The sequence below is a fragment of the Falco rusticolus genome, chromosome 12 (genome assembly GCF_015220075.1).
Source record: "Falco rusticolus isolate bFalRus1 chromosome 12, bFalRus1.pri, whole genome shotgun sequence".
NCBI classification, from domain to species: domain Eukaryota; kingdom Metazoa; phylum Chordata; class Aves; order Falconiformes; family Falconidae; genus Falco; species Falco rusticolus.
In genome coordinates, this window is record NC_051198.1 from 28,060,965 (window position 1) to 28,082,688 (window position 21,724).

Consider the following 21,724-nt stretch of genomic DNA (forward strand, 5'->3'; position numbering starts at 1 on the left):
AGTGTTGTGGCTTTGAACCCTTCTGTCTAGTACTTGTGTTCTGAACCCTGGAGTATTAGTCTGATTTGTAAGATGAGGAAAAGTCAAGTTTTTGTCTTGTGAGCTGTTTGTGCCCCAAATGCTACAGTGAATGAAGTTCAGGTTGGTAAAGGAGACAGTAATACGTTCCTGAAGTTCAGGGGCAGACAGATCCCTACTACTGATGTTAGTGGATGGAGGAATTTAGGCTGTTACTAAATTGACTAATTTCAGGGTTCTGATGATAACTCTTCAATACAAAGGAATGAAATGAGCATCTGAGACTTCTGGAAAGTGGCAGCTTTTTCCAAGCCCTAGATGTTCAGGGAAAAGGCCAAGTTTTGGCATGGCTTCAATGAGAAACACAATACAACTTCGCATTCTTACTTCTTTCTTAGTGATAGAAGGTTACATGTACAACTGACTTCATTTTTTGCAGGCTTGACAGCTAAGAGGCAGCAGACACTCCAGATGCACTTGACCCTGCGCGGTCCTGAGAGTATTTTGCATGCTACTGCTACCACGTTTAGAGCAGGGCTGCATCTGCCCAGAGGTGTTTCCAGGTAGTTACTGAAGGCTTGAGGCAGGAATTCTGTATTGCATTTTTGTGTAATGCCCTGAGCTAAACATCCTGCTGTGCACTGCGATTATAGTTTGAAAGTGCTTGAAGCCTTTGTTCAAACTTCAGGTCTTTAAACCTTACCAGCTGTTTAACTGTGAACTTGTTCATGTCTGGCTTTAATGTATTTGGACTGAAATTCATTTTCTAGCAAATTGGACAGTGGAGCAGTTGAGCAAATTCTAAGAGCACATATTGTAAGAGCAGCTCTTTTCCAGTGTAGTTTACAATATGGTTTACTTCAGATGCCTAACTGTGTATGGCCATGAGAGGGGAGGTGTGACACGCATTTGTTAAGAGTCTGATCTTGCCTACACTGATGTAAAGCATGAGCTGCATTGCTCCAGTTTATTCTGGAAGACAGGATAGAATCTGGTTCCTAGTCTTTTGCTTGCTTTTGAAGTGGTTTGTGTCTTAATGATGAAGAGAGATTAGAAACTTCATTTTACTTTAGCTGCCGGCAGTAAATCTCAATAGTGAACATAAAGCCTTTAGAAGGAGATGCAATATTTAATTTGGAACCAACTACTGCTGGCACAGTTCAGTCTAGCTCTGATAATAACCAAGCTCATTTGTGATGGGGAGCATCACTTTGGAGGTGGTGAAAGTGGGATCAAGGCCAACAGAAGTGCTGTGAGTGGTATTCAGTCTAGAAAAAATCACATTTTGTTAGTGAGATCTGTCTTCATTGGCTTCCTCTCCGGCTTGGTACTTTCTGCTCCAAGTTACTGACTTGCCGTGTGGGATCTGATTGGAGGTGACTGTGTATCAGCGTTTTAATAGATATTGTTTATGCTGTTTGAAGTCTAGGGATATTTCTATCACTTTGTTCAGCTAATAAAATCTCTGGATATCTGGTGCAAAAGAATGGCTCGGTGGTTGTGCATGGCTTGGCATTATTGAAGGATCTGCACAAGTTAGCTAGTAACAGTGTGCTTTCTTAGGCTTAAATCTGGCATTTCAGTGCTGTACCTCCATAGCAGAACTTGCAGAAAATACGGAAAACCTAAAACCACAGACCCAATGAAACACAAAAAACTATTTCAGGGCTTTTTAATCTAAGCATTATAATGTTAAAATCATGGCATCCTGTGAAAGTTACATATTTTTTTGTCCATTTCTGTATGCTTTTATACATTCATGTGCAATGGAGAATGAAAGGTTGTTGAACAGTTAAATGGCATGGGAGCCTGGAAGCAGCCCTTGCGCTGGATTCTTTGGCCCAGTGTGTAGTCTGCAAGACTGCAGAAACAGACATACTGTGCAAGCTTCAAATTCTTATCGGTAGAGGTGGGCTCACAATTACCTGGTAGGAGAGAGAGAAAATATCAATGCAAGATGAGGTTCAACTTGTTTGTGCCCAGCCTTCCTCACTTGAGACCACAAAATAATGTGGATGCCTTTCTTCCTGCACACATGAGCAAAATGCGGTGTGCTGGTCACCTATGCTCCTTCGTTGTGCTGACTCTGTCTCCTGGTTGTTTTACCTGGGAAGATGGCCACTAGTGCCTCAAGGAGGCCTCGGGGCACTCGAAAACATGCACACCCAGTCCTGTTAGCAGTGTGGGAGTAAGGCATGGCAGAGATGGGAAGGAGCACCAGCAGTTCTGGCTGCCCATGTCATTTATTATGCAGAAAAATAAATATTTTGAAATTGGGAAGGCAGCGAGACCTTTGGTAGCATGGATTACTGCATGCCTAGATCTGTATCTCATTTAATCTTCTGTGGCTTGTTCAGGTTAGTAGAGGCAGATAACACTGCTTTTGTAGTTGTAGTTTAATCTGTGGCTGTGAGACAACACCCTAGAATTCAGTGCTTGCAAGGGTGATAGCGCATGTGGAGTGCTTGTGTTTGGTCTCAGGGTCTCACTGTTGCTGTGCTGGGTTACTCCCCAGCACAGATCCTTGGAATTGTGGGTTTTACAACACTACTTGCATAAGGTGGGCCTCAGGAAAAAATGTTTCTGTTCATCGTAGTGAATGAGCATATGAAAGTCAAAGACAGCTGATGAGCACAAATAAATGTGAGTGCTCGGACAGTAGGGTCACAGAGCCTTTAAGTCTACTGGTAATGGCTTTATCTAACTACAGTTTTGCTCCCCCCTTTTGTGGTGGCACGGTGGGCGGTGAGGGAGATTCTGTTCTTTCCTGAGAATTGTGCTTTGAGAACCATGTTTGTGAGATTATTATTTTTTTCTTCCCTTCTTCTAAACTCCACAATTTAAGCCTACAGCAGGACCTCAGCCAGAGCACAGAGCTCTGAGTAGCACTTGTTGACATTTTTATATGTAAAAGCTGGACATCCCGGACTGGCCCAGCCTGTGACACCTGGCTGGTATGCTGGGCTGAAGAAGTACAGGAGAAAACTGTTCAGTGTCGAACTTGAAGATGACTCCACTGTAAAAGCTAGGATGTTTAATCGAGCTGTTTTGCTGCTGTGTATTTGACGATGTGGCTTAAGATTAATTACAAAAAATACCTCTGTACGTGGCTCAGAAGGTTTTTTTCCATTCTGACCTTGGTCTTTTTCTTCTTAAAGGATTAGCTGTTGGTCTTGGCATTGGGGCGTTGGCAGAAGTTGCAAAGAAGAGCCTTAGACCTGAGGACCGCAATGGTAAGCCCTTTCTGCATCCTTATTCTTTCCCCGCTGCCCTCCGCGGCCCCCCGCCCCCCAGATGCAGTTTACCTGCATTTGCAAGATTTTATTCTTTTGAAAGCCGAGACAGTGAGGCAGGCAGAGTAACAGGGGGATGTGGGTAGTTCTTTTATTTTTAATATAATCCTTCCCTACCTCTAGACTCTTCTCCCATCTGCATATGTGGTGAGGCTGTGAGGTACTTGGAGGTCAGAGGTATGTGTGAAAGAATGGGTTTATGCCTGCAGAACTTGAACAGCCTGCTTTCCCACACCACCCCTGAGTCTGAATACTATCCCTGTGCCCATTCCTGGATTGTCTTGGCCTCACAATTTTTTTTTTAAACTGTTCAGTGAAACAATGTAGTTCTATCAGTACAGAAACTATATATGAGCCTGTAAGTCCGAAAACTTCTAGTGGTCGCTGTCTGTTTGAAATTTAAGGATATTCTGCCTAGGAGGAACTTGGAGGATGGCTGCTTTCTTAAGAGAGACAAAACACTTCATGTACAAGTTTAAATGGCAGCTTTCTACTTCCAGTATCTGTATTTTGATACCTTCTAAAGGATTCTCCTAACAGGTCAAAAGGCTGTGCTGTGCAAATCAACTTGATCCTGTTTTCTTCCCAGCTTGTTTGAAGCTGGAGGTAAAATGTTCCGGAGTTGTACCTGGCCATGTCATGGTGGCTTTCTTCTAAGCTTATGTGTTGGTGTAATATGGTGGTACTGAATGGTTGTTTGTGGGTGAATGGTTTAGGGTGTAGAAAGTACGTGGTGTTCTTTCCTAGGAAATGTGAGATTGCTCTGAAGCTTATGGCTCCTTTCACCTGTTTCTTATCCAGGAACAGCTTTGGTGGGATACTGCAAAACAAAGTTCTTTGTTAGAGCTGCTGCAGGCTGTTTGGGCTTCCGCTCATCCCTCTGGTTTCGCTAGTGTGTGTGTTTAGGTTATTTCCAGTGGCTGGAGGGAACTGATGAAAGGATTAAATGCTTAAAGCTAGAAGTAAAAATGAAGTCAGGTTGTTCTGGGGTTCAGAAGCACTGCTTTGAGATGACAACTGCTCCTTGTAATTTTACCCTGTGGCCAGTAGTATTGTACTACAAGGCCAGTTTGTGTCTTCCCCCTGGTATTCTTCGGGGGTGGGGGAAGAATGGAGACTGAGATAATATGAACCTCTACTCCAGGAGGTGCTGGAGTGGCTGAAAATTAGTAGAAATATGGAGGGGGGAGACCCTAAGAAAAAAAACCAAACCAAACCCCAACACTTCAGCAGATGAAATGCATCGCCTGTGGTAGGGGGGCAGGGCTGTGGCAGGGCTTGTGTGCCACGCCGGGCACTGCTTGTTAACACTTGCACCTCTGTGTTCCCTGTACAGCTAGGCAGCGTGGAGTAGCCCAGCAGAGAAAAAGGATCCTTGGCAAATACTTGTTGTTTCTCTCCATGTCCTGAGGTGTTTGAGGCTGGGTGGGCTTCTTTGATTTCAAAGCGTGCATTCAGGCAACCGTGGCCTGTCCTGCAGCGAATCCTTGAAGGCTTTTGCTTTCAGTGCTTGCGATGTTTCCAACAGGTACGAATCACCTGTCAAGCTGATGATTTGCTTTGAACAGAGGAGGAATTGCACAACTGTTGGTATTTCTCTGCTTGCCAGATTATTTTTGAGTTGGGCACACCCCAAAGTGAAAACAAGAGCTTGCAGAGCTATGAAATTTGCGGGAATAGCATGAGCTTTGTTTCTCTTCCTTACAGCATGAGAAAGGATTGTTTATTTTTTTTCTTTAGAGGGCAACAGACACTTTTTCCTTGCAATAAAGCAATTGCACCTTTAGAGGCTTTATTTTTTCTTGCTCAGGGAAACTATTATTTTCCATTGTAACTAGGTGCCAGAAGCCTGCTCTACACTCTGAATCATGCTTTGAGAAGAGTAATTTTCTTGAACAAACCCTGATTAAAGAATAAGGCAACGAGAACCACTGACTTCAGTGCTAGGCAAGGGAGTTGGAAAATGACCTGGCTTGTATTTTTAGCTGTCTTGCTTTAATTCTTGTTTTCCCTCTTGCTGTCAGGTGTGCCTAAATAAGAGCTTGGAGCACTGGTTACGCTGTAAAGGAGAAGGGTAGTGGGACTGAGAATGGATCAAGAGCAGCAAGTAAAGTACTGAGGTGAAGCAGAAGTAAAAGACTGTTTCAGCCCTCGTACTGTGTTGGAGCTTCTCATGCCAAGGGCACAAGAAAGTCTCTGGGTGACTCAGCTACAGCTTCTAGCTAGTGGGGTTTGGATGCGAGTGCTCTCCATGGGCCCTGCTCCTGCACAGGTGCATGACAGAGGATATGCACACAGCTTTGAGTCCAAGATCCCATTTTCTTACTGTTCTTCTGGCAGTACCAGCCTTAGTTGTTCTTGGGGGGAAAACTTGACATAGGTACCTCTACCTTTTTATTTTTATTTTCTTTTTAGAAACACCTCTGCACCCCTTTCATGATTTCAGCATTTTTGTCCAAGTTTTCTGGCTGCCAGTACCATAAGCTCAGGCGAAGACCTGTCCCTGTTAGGAATGATATATTGTCCTGTTCTCTGGAAGCTGGTAGAGGATGTCTTTACTCTCCCCACTGCTGCAATATTAATAGTAACTTCTTGGCACTTCAGACTTAAACAAGTGGGGGGTGTATATGCCCAAAGGCATGCCTAAGAATTTCACGCTCTCACTGGCATTCAGGAGTGACAAGAAAGAGCCTTCTCACGGTTCTCTTCCTCTTGGCTAGTCAGTACAAATGAAAGTGTCTTCACCTTTAAAATGGAGCTAAGAACACTGGTCCTCTAGTCACAAAAGTGCAAGCCAGAAACTCCTGAGCTACAAGTGGTTCTAGCAGCAGGCTTGTACTTCTTTCCAATACTGTTATCAAACAGAGGGACCACAAATACCTGCTCTCCTGCGCGTCCTCTAGCAGCTGTGCTAGTGCTGATCTGTCTTTTCCTGCTCAGTTTCCCCATCCTAGTTTAGTAGTAGGCATAGTTTTTGTTTGGTGTGTTTTTCAGGGCTTGAGGGCTTAATGCTGCCCTCTTAAGTTCTTTAATAAATGGTTTGGCTAATCATTTAATTTTATTTTTTTAAGGAAGATGGCTGTACTTGATTTCCAATGGGAATTTTCTTGGTAGGCTGATGTAGCTAATTAAAAACAACCTCCTCAGTCACTGGTGACCTTGATGGCAGTCTCGGTATTTAGAGTAGATACACACTCAGTGCAAGGCTGACACAGGGTAGGAATGCGAGGGTAGAATAAATTTCCAGGAATAAAACCAAGAGAGTGCCCAGATAAATAGCTGCCATTACTAACAAAGAGTCTCTGGGTTCAAGGTCAACTTTGTAACTTATTAATGACCTGTACTAGGCTGTTCTGCTAGGCACCCTGCAACTGCCAGGCTGGGCAGAGCCCGGGAGGGCTGGCAGCTGGCCTAGGTTTGAATGTAGAGTTGTTTTCTTATTAAAAAAATAATTATGCAATCTCCTTGAGTTGTCAGCCCTAAGTGCTTAGGCTATGTTCTTGAGTCTTCCGTTGCCCCAAAGTTTTTGTGGCAGATAGTCTGAAAAACAAATCTACAGGAAGTCCAGTGGCTAGTTCTGCACTTGACAGTAGCAAGAGTGGAAAAGCAGTGATACAGCTTTGAGGTGCATGCAGATTTGGAAGTGTTCACACTGATTCTGGATTTGGAAAGGAAAACGTGGATCGAGCACTCCTGAGGGCATCTGCCTGCTGCCTCTGCTGTGGAAGAGGTGACAGGCTCCAGGCACGGTGGGCTTGGCTTCCATGGGCAGCATGCCAGGAGAAGAGGATAAGGAGTCCCTGTGTTTGACTCTTTTTCTCTGATAGGGTTTGTTGGCTTCTGGAGGTGACGTTAATCATTAACTAACTCCTTTAACTTGCTGCAGACTCAATGGAGGATGTTTTTGTGTGCAGGTGGTGTGAAGGAAGGTAAGGCTGTGACTTGGTACTTTCCCTAGCTCCTGTGTGTCTGATGGAGCTCACACAAGGAATTACTTGCTTCACCATTGCTAAAGACAGAGATTTCCTGATGGGACAGTTGAGGTGGGATCATTGAGAGCCAGAGCTCTTAGATGTCTCCAAGCATTCCACTCTCCAGAGCCAGCTTTTCAAGTGGGCAAAGCCAGGTCCTTCTGCCCTGGGAAGCTCTAGCTGTTCAGTCTCTGGGGCTCCTTACATCTACGATCCAGAGCAAAATGTGCTCTGAGGATTGCTGCCTGTGGTGCCAATGATGTCTTCTGGGCTGTTCCTGCTACTCTGCATCCTGCTCTCCAGTTGTCCTGTGTACTCCATCCTGGTATTTTCATTTCTCTCTCCTTTTCATGTACATTCTTTAAGACAAAGATTTGTACAGGTAACTGTCCCACGTGCAGTACCGCCTTGCTGCTTTCCCACAAAACAGGGGAAAGGAAACAGGGGAGCTGAAGGACGGAGGAGGGCATGGCTTGGCACCTTTGTGTGCTGCCAGTGGAGTTCAGTGGTATCACTTCTCTAGGAAAAGCTTTGTAAGCAAGCCAGCTGCTTGCAGGGGCTGAAGGGTGTCTGTCAGATCAGTAACCTGCTTAACACCTCAAGAAAGCAGTACCAAGTTGTGTGAGCTACCAGAGTTTAGGTGGCTGCTACTTCAGTCTGTCTTGGTTCTTTCTCCTGTCCCTCGAGCAGTCTCAGCTCCCTCTGTGCACCTTCCTGAGAGCTAGCTGTGGGCAGAGAGGATCTCTTGCTGCTGTGGTCACTACATGACACACCAATAGTTTCCATCTGCCTGAGATTTTCAGGGCTGTTGCAGCCGCTGTGCCTTTTTGGGCCCTGCTTGTTCTGTGCGGGGGCTTCAGCTGTTTTTTCCTTAGTACCCTTTCCTCTGAAGTGTTGGGGAAAAAATGATGTAGCTACGAGATCAGCATATTAGCTGTGGGCCCTGCAGCCTGGCTGTAAGACGTGACCTTCCTCCTGCTTGGCTCTCCGTCAGTAGGAGCTGGTCTGCAGCCCCAAGAGAAGTGGTTGGCGGGTGCCTGCCTGCCCCCTCTGTCCCAGCTGTGCTGGGCATTGCCCTGGAGATGGAGTTTGGGGTTGCTTCTCCCAGAGGAGAGATTCCACAAAATGGAATCAGGGTCTCCTTCCCTTTCACTTAAAAAAACAAAAGTGGAGGGGAAATGTTTCTTATGCCATATAAAAACCACAGTGTACACTTGGAACTGTGGCACTGGTGTGTAGATGGCTGCAGTGGCCACTTGGTGAGCCTGCCAGGCATCAGTCTTTACCATTCTGTGGTGTGTGTATGTATGTTCTGGGCCTTGTTCTGTGCGAGCTGATGTTTGCATGACTGCAGGTGGGAGTAAGGGCAGAAGGGTTTGGCTTCCTCTGTGCAATGGCTACATCGAGGTGTTCTTCTGTCTGAAGGCAGCACCTCTCTCTGTAGCAAGCTGCCCAGAAGAACATGCTGTGAAACACCATGTATGTGTGGGTATGTAAGAGGGGGGAAAGGCTGGCAATCTTGACAACAGGAATTAATTTCCCCATCAGCACAATTGTCTGAGGAGAGCATGGTATCACAGATGAGAGCTCCTGCTGGGCTTCTGTGAGGACTGTCTCCAGCCTCCCTGGATCTGACTAGCTTGATCCTCACGGATTACAAATCTGCTGCTTTTTCAAAATGCTGTATGTAGCTATGGTGTTTTGGGGTCTTGGTGTTAGGAGGGTTTGTTTTGCCTGTGCATCGGGAGACAGTAAATTTCAGTTTGATTAGAAAAAGTTCTGGTGGACTTGGAGATGTGAAGGCTGTGTCTGCTCTCTACAAATTTCTAGCGCTCACTCTGGATGTGCAATTGCACAGCAGTGTGTATTTGCACATGGACGTGTTTCAGGCAAGAATCGTTTGGTATAAGAAAAGAGGTTTGGCATTGGTGCGAATCTCTGCTTCCATCCTGAGAAGTGCCAGCACGTTCTCTGTCTATGCCAGTGTGCTGTCAAGGCTTTTGACAATTCCCCCTTGCTGTGGCTCATGCCTACTGCTCTTTCTACTGCTGCCTGTGGTGTGGGACGTGGGAGACCTTTAGGTAGTGTTTTAGCCTGAGCTGTCTGGTGCAGTGAGTTCAAGCACCAACATCTGCTCAGGATCCTGGACAGTTTGCATAGCAGCACAGACATTCATGGAGGCTGTGACTTGCTGCTCTTGGCCCTCAAGCCAGCAATGTCAAAGTTGTCACGAGTGTACAGCTTCAGTCCGTGCCCCTGGGTTGTAGTGTAGGCGCTGTGTGTAGTCCCAGTTTGATTTATCTAGGGATGGGCAGATCTCCTGTTGAATGCGGGCTAACACAACGAAGTGAGCTTGCTGGGGTAAGGGCGTTCTTCACCCGTATGCTTTCTCTCCTTGCCCTCAGGAAAGAAGGCAGTGATGGATTCTAGCCCATTCCTGTCGGAGGCCAATGCAGAGAGAATCGTGAGAACCTTGTGCAAGGTCCGGGGAGCGGCACTGAAGCTGGGACAGATGTTAAGCATTCAAGGTAAGTGGTCCTCGACTGTCCTTAGTTAACGCTGCCAGGTGGGACGTTTGATTTCTTGTGGTCCATAGTCAGCTGCCTGGAATCAGTTAGTGTCAAATGAATGTGGAGAAACTAGACAAGTGGCTTTCTTGTGTGAGAGCAATGATGGAGATAAGTTTGATTCAGTTCAGTCTAATCCCACTATGACATAAGTAGATGTGTGCGCTGTATGTCCCTATTGTCAGGCACATAACTGAAATTGGTTGAAAATAAGGGGACGCTGTGAATCCTAATGCCTGTGTTCAGAGCAGTTGTTGAGAAGCAGAGCTATATCACACTCTACATGCAGGTGTCCTGCTAGAAAGGAGGAGGATGATGACAAGAACATGATCCTGTTCTCTGTTTACTAAAGTGGTCAAGGTTATACCCTCTCCCATTATAGCAACCTGTCTGTAGTTTACATGCTGCTTTGGTGCTGAAGTCTCGCTGGAAAGGGCAGTACAGCTGGTAATCTTATCATGTATAAACTGCTTGGTTTTATCTTGAGGAGACTTCAAACTGGTATGTGCTTCGTTGGGTTCTGAAGTCAGTGATCACAGGTGAAGGCATGAGTGACATCAGTGTCTGCAACTGAACTGTTAGATTACTCCTGCAAGATAGCAGGTGTGCTGAATTCAAACCTTATCTGGACCTGTCCACTCTTCCTTCCTGCCCAACTTGATAGGGAAGGAAAGAACCAGCCAAAAATAGCTGTTACACTTGTCTGGAAATAACTTTCAAGATGTCACTGAAACTGAGTCAGTGTCTGAGTGTTTGAAGTACTTGGCTTGCTTGGCTTGTGCTTCTACTTGAATTTTTGTAGGTGTTGAGTGATGAGGCTGGATCCAGCATTGTATTAAATAACTTGGGCTAGCCAATACAGCAAGACTGGCTCTCTGGAGCCAGGAGCCCTGATTGTGGCATTTCATTATTCTCTGTTGGCTAATCACTTCTTTTAGGTGTGTGCCAGGCTAATGGCAATGTTAATGACGGTAGGTGGGAGGCAGCAGCTGCCATCCGCATGCTGTTTTCTCACCCTCTAGAAGCTGCAGGTGCCAAAGGCTGATGGTTCACAGCGCAGATCCAGGAGGAGCTCTTGTACTCCTTGCTTTCTGTGGCCAGTGCCTCTGGTATCTTGGGGGGAGTGAGCCATGCCTGGGAACTGTCTCTGAAGTTAATTTGGCTACTGTAGGTGGGGATTAATTTTAAATTCTTAGGACACTATTAACTTGCACCTGATGTGTGCCCAGAGCCTCAGCATGGCTGCCTGAGGCTTGAATGTGAGTGAAGAGGGAATAGCTGTGAAAGGCCAGCTCTGAGGAGCAGAAATGCTCTGGGTTTTTGTCGCTTGCCTGCTGTCTCCTAATGTTACTGAGCTCTGGCAGGAGTGTCAAACACTTGCCGACTGACTTCATGTTGGTGTCAGAAACATACAAGTCTTTAGCGACCTCAGTGGTGCTGCCCAGCCCTCATTTGACTCTTGTGACGAGTGCGTGGCGTGCTGCAATGCCTGGCGAGAACACAGGCCCCTGTTAATCTTGCTGAGGGACAGCTGTGGTGAAATAAGTTAGACACTTCCAACAGTGTGGAGTATCTGCTTCTTGGGCTGGCTATTCGGACAGGAGGGTTTCACGCAGTTCCTGCCGCTTCACAGGCTTCTCTGTGGCCTGGTGAGTTCAAATCGCTGCCGCTGTTAACAGCGATGTGTGCTTATTGAGCATTGAGGCGCTCTGTTGCCGTGTCCACATGCAGCTGAGCACCTGTGAGCTAAAGCACCCAGAAGTTACAAAGCAGTGTCCTTAAAAACCCTGGAGGACATGGATTTGTGAGGGACCCACGTCCCTGAAGGTCATGCACAGAAAGGATGCCAAGGGCCCCAAAATCATTTTGTGTTCCGGTGTGTGTGCTCTGGAAGATGTTGGAACTGTATTTGCCAGTTGAGTGCCCTGCCTTGCCTCTTGCTTCGTGCTTTGTTCTGGTAAGGCCTCAAAGATGTATAACTTTATTCATCAGCACGTTGTGAGCCTTGTTTTGTCAGCGTTGCCTCTGCAGCATGGCTGACTTTTACTATTGCTGCTGAGTTTCTGTACAGTCAGTCTGACTTGCAGGTTTCTTGGCTATTTGGTGTTGCACTCGTGAACAAAGTGGCGGTCACGCAGCCACAGTTAAGAATGCCCCGTCAGGCTAAAAGCTGAAATACATTGTGAGTTCTTTGGATGTCAGCGATAAGCAAAATAACAGCAGTTGATCCTAAACGCCTGTGGCAGACCCTGATACCTTGACACAGATGGCTTCTGGGAGCAGGAGTCCCTTCTAGGGAGGTCCGTTCCCCTGCACAGTCATCCTAGGAGGTGCAGGTTATGTTACAGCATGATGGTTAATACTTTCACGTACCCCTGAGAATATTTTTTTATGACATTGAGGGTTAACAGTGATACACCATCGATGATACAGCAGAAGTTTCTTCCAGCATTTGGCACACGCACACAAATGCGATGGTTAGCCTTCTTGCAGGGTTAGAACATCACAACGGCAGTTTTACTCGCTGTTCTTGCAAAGCCTGTTAATCTCTGACAGCATGGGGGCTCCTCTTCAAAATCCCTGTTGATGCCACAGTGGGGTTTTGCTAGTACCTTTAAATGTTGCTCGTGGCTTTGGTGGGAATGCTGTGTGTCACTGTCACGCCTCTGCATTATGTATCTCTTTCTCGCTGTTGCTTTCCACCCCTCTTCCCAGGACAGTGCTTCTAAGGTAGCCATTTTTGTTTCCTGGGATAGACTTTGTTGTACATGCATCTGTAAATGCAGAGGAATAATAGATTTTTATTTGAATGTCACAAGCGCATGTGCAGGTTGAATTCTCAGGATTGAGGGTGGCAGCCTGGACTTTCCCAGTGTTGGGAGAACAGCAGATAAATGTAATTCCTTCGTAATCCTTTATGAAATGAAAAGTTTGCCAGAACTGGTGCCTTTTCTCTGAGCTGTTGCAGGAGCCTTCACTCAAAGGAGAGGACTGATCTTTCAAAATGCCCCTGCTCCTCCTCTTCCTTATAAGTGTAAATATTTGCTTGCTAAATCCTTCTGACTTGTAAAAGAACTTCGGGCTCAGCTGTGGTCTTCTCTGCCCACTTGTAGTTGTTTTGCATTTGGGGAGTTGTTTATGGCAGCAGATGCTGAATCTCGATTTCTCTGAGTTCAGTACTTGTGCAAGTGGTGTTTTCCATTGCACAGCTTTCTAGAGAAGCTGCTGCCCCTTCAAATGAACTGGATTAAACCATGCAATGAACCCTGGGGGTGCTGGGGTGGCTTTCCAGAGGTTTCCTTCTGTGTCCTGAGTTTCCATGACATAATGGCATCTCCTAGAGCTGAATCTGTACCACTGTCAGCAAGAAGGTGAGCTGGCGGATGGCAGAGGCTTGTGCAGAGCGCTGTCGTCTTGGGTTTGTGCAACCTGCCATCACACCAAAAAGCCCCCGTGCTGTGTGAGCTGCTGCTGCTCTCGGCAGCGCTGCTGGACAAAGCCAGGGGACACTGACAACTGATGCTTGCTTCCAAAACGTAAAAAGTTTCTCAGCATGCTTTCTAGCATACTCATACTTTGGCCTTCCCTTGGTAACTGGGAAGGGGGTGCACAGAAACTTTCTCCTGCTGCAGCTGGAGGGTAGCTTAGGAGACGTTGGGTAATGTGCAGGTTTTTTGCGAGAGTGAAAAGGAAGGAGGAGCTTTTTCCCTTTATTTTGCTACTTGTGCACAGGACTTATGCTTGGCTCATTTCTAAAGGTGTGATGCCTTAGGAGGTGCACCTCAGGTGCTGCTTCTGGGAATGGAGAGTTTTTGAACTAGAATTATTTCCAGAACCTTCACTGAGGTGTGCCTGGGGGCAGGACAACCTGGCTTGTCTGAATGCAGGTGCATGTTGCTTTCTGTGCTGAGGAACTGGAGAATGCAATGCCTGCACTAATTGCTGCGTGCTTTTCCCTTGGCAGATGATGCCTTTATCAACCCCCATCTCCAGAGGATTTTTGAACGCGTCCGTCAGAGTGCTGACTTCATGCCAATAAAGCAGATGATGGTGAGGATTATTCCTTCCTGCTTATCAGGGGAGGGGGGGACAATAACAGAATAAATCTCACCTGTGACATACCCTAGTAAGGGAGGTGGATGGGGATTTTAAAGAGTATTCTGTTAATAAGGTTGCAGACTTTCAGTTGTGGGTAACAACTGATTCCTTCTGTCATGTGCTGCCTCTTCTCTCCAAAACAATGAAGCTCAGCTCTAAGCAGGGGGAAAATGTGGGGTATTTCTTACGTCCCAAGACTATGCTGATGGAACAGGATGTTGCATACAAATATGATGGGTTCTTGTTGACTGTAGCCTCCTCTTCTGTTTCCTCTCTTGTCTTTCTCATGGGTGTTAAGTCAGTGTCTAGAAGCATGTATATCCCATTTGAGAAACAGATGTAGAAGACTTATTCTGATGGAAAATTAATAGCAGCTTTGTCCTTTTTTTTGTTCAATCTATCCCACCATCAAGAAGAGCCAGAATGGAACAAATAAGATTGCTTTCTCCAATATACATGTTCTATCTTTCTCTCTACTTCCCTCTGTAAATTAAGATGTGAAGGTGATGCAAAAGGAATTGCCGGCACTACTTGTCTTCTGAAAGACACTGAACAGAGCCAGAACTTAAATACGGCAGTCTGGCAATGTAGCAAAAAAGCTGTTAAAGCAGGCTGTGATGTTTAATTATCAATATTGCCTTAGAGAGACACTCTTGGGCGCCTGGATTGCTTCTGTTCAGCTTGGCAGCATGATGAAAGAGAGGAAATATCTAACTCCTTGCTCACTTTTTGGAAGATAACAAGTGGCAACAAAAAGGGGACTGTTGTATTGCTAAGGCAGTGGCATTTGTGCTCAAGACTTGTCCTTCAGGCTGGAGCAACAGAGCCTCATGCAGATCTATCGGCAGTTGTTTAGCGCTGTGGGAGCACTGCTGGCTGGGCCACTCCTCGTGATGGTGTGCAATGATGAGGGAGGGAGGACAATCTAGAAAGCTGCTATAGGCTGTGCGAGTCACCTTAGAGGAACACAGTTTCCAATAGTGAAAATCTTAAATCTTTGCTTCCCGTACCCTGATGATTTCTGTTTATTTGTAGAAAACTCTGAACAATGATCTTGGCCCCAACTGGAGGGATAAATTGGAGTTCTTTGAAGAACGTCCCTTTGCTGCTGCTTCAATTGGTCAAGTTCACCTGGCACGCTTGAAAAATGGGAAAGAAGTTGCCATGAAAATCCAGGTGAGCGTTACAGACCAGCCTTGTCTCTTGCTTTTGCCCCACAGAAGGGCAGAGGAGCTTTATAAGTAAGTTTACTGCTAGGTAGATAAGAAACATTTTATTTGGGTCCAGCAGTATCTTACCTAGTGCAAGCAGAGGGGAAAGACAAAAATGGTTTTGCAACTTGAGCCAGTCTCTGACTTGAGAAGAGTGGGAGACATCTCATAGTGTATCATCACAGCGTGGAGATGGGGGGGGGGGGGATGGGACTGCTTGTACTTCTAGGGCTGTATGCAAGGGTCCTACCTGCTCCGTAGGTCAGTCCTATCTCTGGGATGTGCACATGCCCCTTTTTGGCCACAGCCCAAAGGTTAAAGAAGTTGAAAGTGACATGCAGGCACTGACTGTTGAGCAGTGGCAGTCTGACAATGGGGGAGGGTATGCACCAGCTCACAATAAGGCGGTCAGAAACTTCACGCAGGTATTTATAACAGAATTAAGCTCTAGAGCTGAAACTCCTTTTACAGCGTGGTTTATAATCCGAAGGAGTGAGGTCCCTTGCTGACTGAGCAGGATCCCCAGGCAAAGCCAGTCATTTAGTGGTTTTTTTATAAAGTGGGGAGACTGTAGAAACAGTATAGATGGGTACTGGTGTCGTAATCTCAAACAATTGGTGTCCAAAGTACTTTCTGAAGTTAGGCAAAGGTAACAGCAATGCAGAGTTCACCCTGTGGCATCAGCACACATTCTGCTTCGTGGCAGTTTAGGCTGGTCCCCTTCTTAAAGACAAGATGAGAACAAAAGGAGGCACCTTTGCTAGGACTGGGCTGGTCCCTCACTGCTTGCCCTGTGTACAAAACACTCTGGGGCTCTCAGTGGCATGCGCTTTCAGATGTGGTACAGAAATGACTGACTGCCATAACTGTTGTGGGATTTCTGTGTCTGAGAACCTTTCATGTGTTGGAAGAGTCCCTGTCAGAGGATCTGAACAAGCTAAGATGTAGCTCCATGCAACCAGAGTGGCCTGTCTCTGTCTCCTGTTTTAGGTGCTAGGCTTTAAATAAACTTTCAGAGGATGGGTGTGTGGCTCTGTTATGCCCTTGGTTCATTGTCAGGTTGTGGGTGGCTGTGTTGGGGGCATCGGTGAAACTTGAGCTGAAAGGTGGTTTTATCTTGCTGTGTTCAACTGGGTCATCTAGCCTCAACCCTGCCCTCTCCCATTATGTCCTGCAGTACCCTGGAGTCGCCCAGAGCATCAACAGTGATGTTAACAACCTGATGACTGTCCTGAGCATGAGCAATGTCCTCCCTGAAGGTAAGAAGGCAGAGGCCTTTGGCAGGCCCTGTGTTCTCGCTGGCCCGTGTTGAGTTCTGCCAGCCCCTTTCCAGCAGCACGCTGCATGCTTCTCTCCATAGATGGGAGTGAGGAAACAGCGAAAAGGACTTACGAATTGCTAAGTCTGCCCAGAAGATGTCCTGCAGAAAGTGGGGGAGACTGGATGTGGGCAAGCAGTACAGGGCCAACTTGGGGCGCCACGTTCTGCTCCCCTCTCCTGCTGCAGAGCTGTTACTGCCTTTGCTAGGCACGTGCCTGCTCCAGCGTCCGCTCTGGGGTGGGAAGTGCACCTGTGTGTGTTTTTCCTGGCCATGTATACGCATGCACTTGTCTCTGGGCGCCCTTTACAGCAAGGGACCCAGGAGGACTCTTGGCAAAGTATAAAGTGCCTGGGTGTCCTCGCTTTTGATGGCTTTCTAAGCGTGAAGTGTGGGCAGTGCTCAGGCTAGGCAGTCTTGCTTTGTCCCTGTTGTTTTCTGGTACGTTTGGCAGAATTCATCCTTCTCCATGTTTCCTGTAGCCCTCAATGCCTGCTATTCTCTGCTCTTCCCAGTCAGAGTTGTGGAGAGGTGGAGAACTGTCAGACTTAGAGCTTGCTCAGTGTCCCAGCACACGGATAAGTCCCTTTTCCCAAAGGGAATGCAGTACTGACTGCTCCTTTTTCTAAATACCTGCCTGCAGCAGCTGTAAATCTTAGTGGGACTGTACAGATACTGTTTTAAATCTGGCTGGGTGCTGACAGCGTCTGGGATGTGCTCTGGTGGCTGGGCAGGGCCCTGCAGGGGCTGCTGCAGTCCCAGCTGTATCTGGCCTGAGCAGCAGATCAGTTTTTCAGCTCGAAGGCTGCACTTGGCAACTCAGACCCTGGCTATGTGCTGCTGCAGCTCACTGTCTTAGTCGTGCTGACTGTTCCTGCCTGGTAGGCAGATGCGGTTTGGAGCGTTTTTTTGCTGCCTTTGCTCAGGCTAGTGTTTGGGTGCTTCTGCTCCTTGGTGTGTGTCTCTGTGCAGTCGTGCTAATACCGGGAATGGACAGCCTGGGCTGTGGGCTGGGAGCTGTGGGAAGTCGGAGCCCTGCTGCATGAGAACAGCCTGGATGTACCTTGATTTAAGAGCAGCTGCATCGCCTTGGCCTGGGGTTACCCACAGAACCTGTGTCTAGTTGGAAATAACGTTTTGGCTCTCTGGGGCCTCTTGTACTCTTCAGCTCAGAGTTGGCTGCTTGGCAGGTGCTCCTCAGCTGTAGCTCTGAAAAGCTTAGCCCGAGGGTGTCCTTTTTTTCTAAGCCTACACTCTTCTCTGCTGTCTGACTTTCAGGTTTGTTCCCTGAGCATTTGATAGAAGTCCTGAGCAGAGAGCTGGCCCTGGAGTGCGACTACCAGAGAGAGGCTGCCTGTGCAAGGAAATTCCAGTATGTTCACACCATTGCCTTCAACCCCTCCCATGTGTGTGTGTGAAACTCGGGAGAGGTTGATTGACTTGGGGACAGTGGGGAGATGAATGCCGTGTACCGCAGGGGAAAGGGGGTGTGTTTGCAGCCTGAGCAGTCCTCTGGAATTGCTTACCTTGTCTCAGCCAGGCATGTTCTCGGGCAGCTGAGGCACGACAGCAGTAGCGTACCCTCTCCCCTCCAGCGCAGGCCGCTCTGTCTTGCTGCATGTGAAGCTGCTGCAGTAACTCCCGAGGCCAGGTCGCAGCACTGTTCCGTGTGGTTTGCTGGAGCGACAGGGTCCAGATTGGTTTTGTATTCAAGCTGGATGAGGGAGAGCTACTGGAGGCTGGGTGCCCCTCCTGTCCCTCCGCAGAACTGCCCTTACGGCATTGTTCCCCTTGGAAAAGGCCTTTCTTCCATGTGTGTAGTCTGGCCCTGAACTGAAGTGGGGTGAGCAGAAGAGCCCAGTGCCCCTTGACGCACCAGCCTGGAGCCCACCTGGGATCCCTGCTCTGGCAGGAGATGTGACCTCAGGAACTGGCAGCAGCTCTTGAGTCACTGGTGCAGTTTCTGGTGACTTGGTCCCTACTGTAAGTGCTGAGGAAAATGACTCCTGGCAGCCTCAGCCTGGGTGTTGGGAGAGGGGCGTAAAGGGGTTGTGTGCTGTGGAGGGGCCCAGCTGCCCTTGGGGCTCCTAACCTATTTCTCCTTTACCCTAGGGAGCTGCTGAAAGACCACCCCTTCTTCTATATCCCAAGAGTAGTGGATGAGCTGTGCAGCAAGCATGTCCTGACCACGGAGCTGGTGTCTGGCTTCCCCTTGGATCAAGCTTTAGGGCTGAGCCAGGAGATTCGAAATGAGGTACTGGGGGGTGGGTCTTCCATCTCCCCTCACTCAGAGCAGCGTGCTTGGCCTGCCTGGTGACTGCTAGGCGAGGGATGCTTTGTAGAAGGGCAAACTCTGAGTGGTGCAAAGCAGGGCTGGAGTCGGGGACTGTCTAGAGCCTCCCGGAAGATCTCTGTTTAGGGAATTTGTCAGTGCTGTTGGAGTCTCCCCAGGCTGGTCTAGGCCTTGCAGGCGCCAGCATTCAGCAGGGAGGGGTTGGAGAGGGTGAGTGGCAAGGGCGGCTGAAGGGGAGGTAGCCTGGCTGCCTAACTCCTAGACACCCTGTTTCCAGGGCGGGATTTGGGAGGGATTGTCAGCTGCGGGAGAGGGGTCTTGTTGTGCAGCTGCCTTTTTGGGCAGGAGTGCAGAATCGGTGTCGGTGCAAGCCGTTGGGTGTCATCTCCTCCTGGGGGAATGACCTGTGCTGCACAGGGCTGCTGGAAAAGTACCTGTGGGTAAACAGGAGGGGGGATGTGGGGGTGGGTAGACGGTGGTGCTGAATATAGCAAGGGAATGGAGTGCTGTGGTGGGACAAGCAGCTGTTCTAGTAGCAGAAATAACTGTCCTGGTATTTGGATAATTTTTTGTGTGTGTGTGTGTCTTGGTGTGAGCTGTCAGCTGTTAGCAGGTCACTGGGGAAGAGGGCAGAGTGTTCCTCTAGATAAACAGATGTCAGCGTCAGACACTGGACTTGAAGCTATGCCAGACCCGGCTGCCTGTGACCCCTCAGCTGCCTGTTCTTAGGGCTTGTCCCCTGTGATGAGCTGCTGTATCATCAGGGCTGCCTTTTAAAAGGCTGTGAGGTGGGGTGGTGCTGCAGGAGCAGCCCTTCTTTCCTATAAGGCACTGGCCTGGCTGACCCACAGCCGCCTGACCCAAACGGCAGTGTCCTACAGCAGGGTCTGGTGATGTTTCACTCTGCTTTGCAGAAGCTGGAGAGGGGTAGCGAGGCTGGCAGTTCTGCTGAACAGGCTCCAGCTTACCTATCCTCACAGAAGAGCTCTGCTGTAACATGGAACTCGGCAGCGGGCTCTTCGGGGACTGCTGCTCTTGCTTCCCCATGCCTGTCGGTCCCAAGGTGTGGGTCTGCTGATCATCCCTTGGGAAGGGTCAGTGCTGAGCCCAGGGGAAGAGGTGGCTGAGGAGTATGTGGTAGGTGTGTGTATCCAGTGAAGACCCCTTTTAGTAACGGTTTGGTTCTAGCTCTGTATGTTTGGCAGCTTTTACAAACATACACTCTTTAGCTTCTTTGGGCCTTTAACTTGAAATGCCCTGGAAACCCCATCTTATTTCCCTGAGCTGCATTGGCTCCACTTGGCCAAGGTCCCGTAGGATTTTCTACCAGGGTAGGCTGTAATGCTCTAATGGCCTTCCCTACCTTTGCTTCTGGATCCCTCTTTGCACTGTGAAGATGTTCCTTTGCTTTCAAAGCAACAACCAAGTGCGTAGTCAAAGCTGGGAAGGTGAAAGGCAGGACCAGGATGCAGGAACGCGTGTAGCTGGATGACCTCTGGAGCCTGCTGGTCTCAGCTGCTGATCCAGGGTAGCAGCCTCCCCGGAGGCACATCCAGGGGCTGGCAGGAACTAGCTCAGGCTGGTGTAGAACTTGCATGGCATCTGCCCTGTCTGCTAAGGATGTCCCATGGCAGGTGTGGGGCTGGGAGTTGCCGAGAGGTGCTCCCTTGCCTCTTCAGGAGTTTTGCAGCATGGAGCAGGTAGTTTCTGCCAGCGTGGTGATGCGTTCCCTGTTTGCTAATGCCTGCTGTAAATTACACGCGTGAATAGGGTTTCCTGCCCTCCTGACTTGCTGCTTTCTCTCCTTGCTTTTCAAGATCTGTCACAACATTCTGGTCCTGTGTCTGCGGGAGCTGTTTGAGTTCAGATACATGCAGACTGACCCAAACTGGTCAAACTTCTTCTACGACCCACAGTTGCACAAGGTAAGTCCAACTAGCTGCTATTCTGTTGGCTTTCACCAACTTTTGGTTACTCCCCACTCACAGTTTAATAAGCCCTTACCGAGATTCTCTCAGATTCTTGTCCTTGGGCAGGTAGGACAGCAAAACCTGTCCCTTTGCCACTTGTCCTCCCTTGGTCCGAGTAGGTGAGCAGGGCTCCTGTAATGGTGGCTGGCTGCCTGTCTTTGGCCTTAGATCCAGTCACAGCTACTTCCTGAGCCTCGGGGTCTGTTTTGAAGCTGGTCTGCAGGAAGTTTTAGCTGGCAGTGCTCTACCAGGGCACACCTGACCAAGGACTCTTGAGTTGAATGTTCTTGCGCTGTGCTGAAGATAAGGTAGCAATTGCAAATGTCCTGCTTGTTGGTTTGGCTGCTTGCTTGTGCCATGCAGGTCAAATGGAGCCGCTGTTCATCCCTGAGGTCTGTGGTAGAAAGTGCTGGGCAAAAGTTCTGTGCTGCTCTGTCCCTGTACCAAAACCCTGAGCAGAGTTTACCAGCTGAGCAGGCGTGACAGCGTGAGCACAGGCCGTGCCTCGTCTGCCGTGTACTAGTGCAAATGTTTGTGCTGCTGTTGGGGAATAAAGAGGCTGGGGGGAAGCTGAGCTGCAGTGGAAAGGCTCTCCCCCCAGCTGAGCTCCCTGAAGGCATCAGGAACATTCTTAAGGTCAGGCTGTAGTGGAGTGGTTGACACTGTCATACAAATGGGTCTGTCCATTGCTAGGTGGCCCTGCTGGACTTCGGAGCAACACGAGGGTTTGATGAGAAGTTCACAGATGTCTACATTGAGGTGAGTCCTGGAGTGCTACACCTGGGGGTCTTAAGAAAATTTGCAAAATTATGCTTATGTCCCAGCTGTATCACTTTGTACTTGGGTGCGGAGGGAAGCAGGGCTGGAGGCAAGAGAGACTTCTCTGTCCCTTGCCATAGCCTTCTGCATGTGGCCTGCCAGCCTCTGGCTATCCCAGTTTGGGTGTTCAAATTGCATGACAAACATGGAGAACTGTCATGTTGCT

At 48.2% G+C, this 21,724-nt stretch overlaps 1 protein-coding gene across 2 annotated transcripts in view; it reads left to right on the forward strand.

The window, feature by feature from the left end:
• The window catches only part of COQ8A (coenzyme Q8A), a 46,127-nt gene that overhangs the window by 21,836 nt on the left and 2,567 nt on the right, over window positions 1–21,724 (forward strand). For both annotated transcript variants that reach the window (XM_037405884.1, XM_037405885.1), the window contains exons 5-13: window positions 3,177–3,251; window positions 9,688–9,810; window positions 13,814–13,899; window positions 14,983–15,123; window positions 16,336–16,417; window positions 17,755–17,848; window positions 18,589–18,730; window positions 20,587–20,694; window positions 21,433–21,498. In XM_037405884.1, the coding sequence (XP_037261781.1) occupies window positions 3,177–3,251; window positions 9,688–9,810; window positions 13,814–13,899; window positions 14,983–15,123; window positions 16,336–16,417; window positions 17,755–17,848; window positions 18,589–18,730; window positions 20,587–20,694; window positions 21,433–21,498 (917 nt within the window). The remainder of the gene's footprint in view (window positions 1–3,176; window positions 3,252–9,687; window positions 9,811–13,813; window positions 13,900–14,982; window positions 15,124–16,335; window positions 16,418–17,754; window positions 17,849–18,588; window positions 18,731–20,586; window positions 20,695–21,432; window positions 21,499–21,724) is intronic.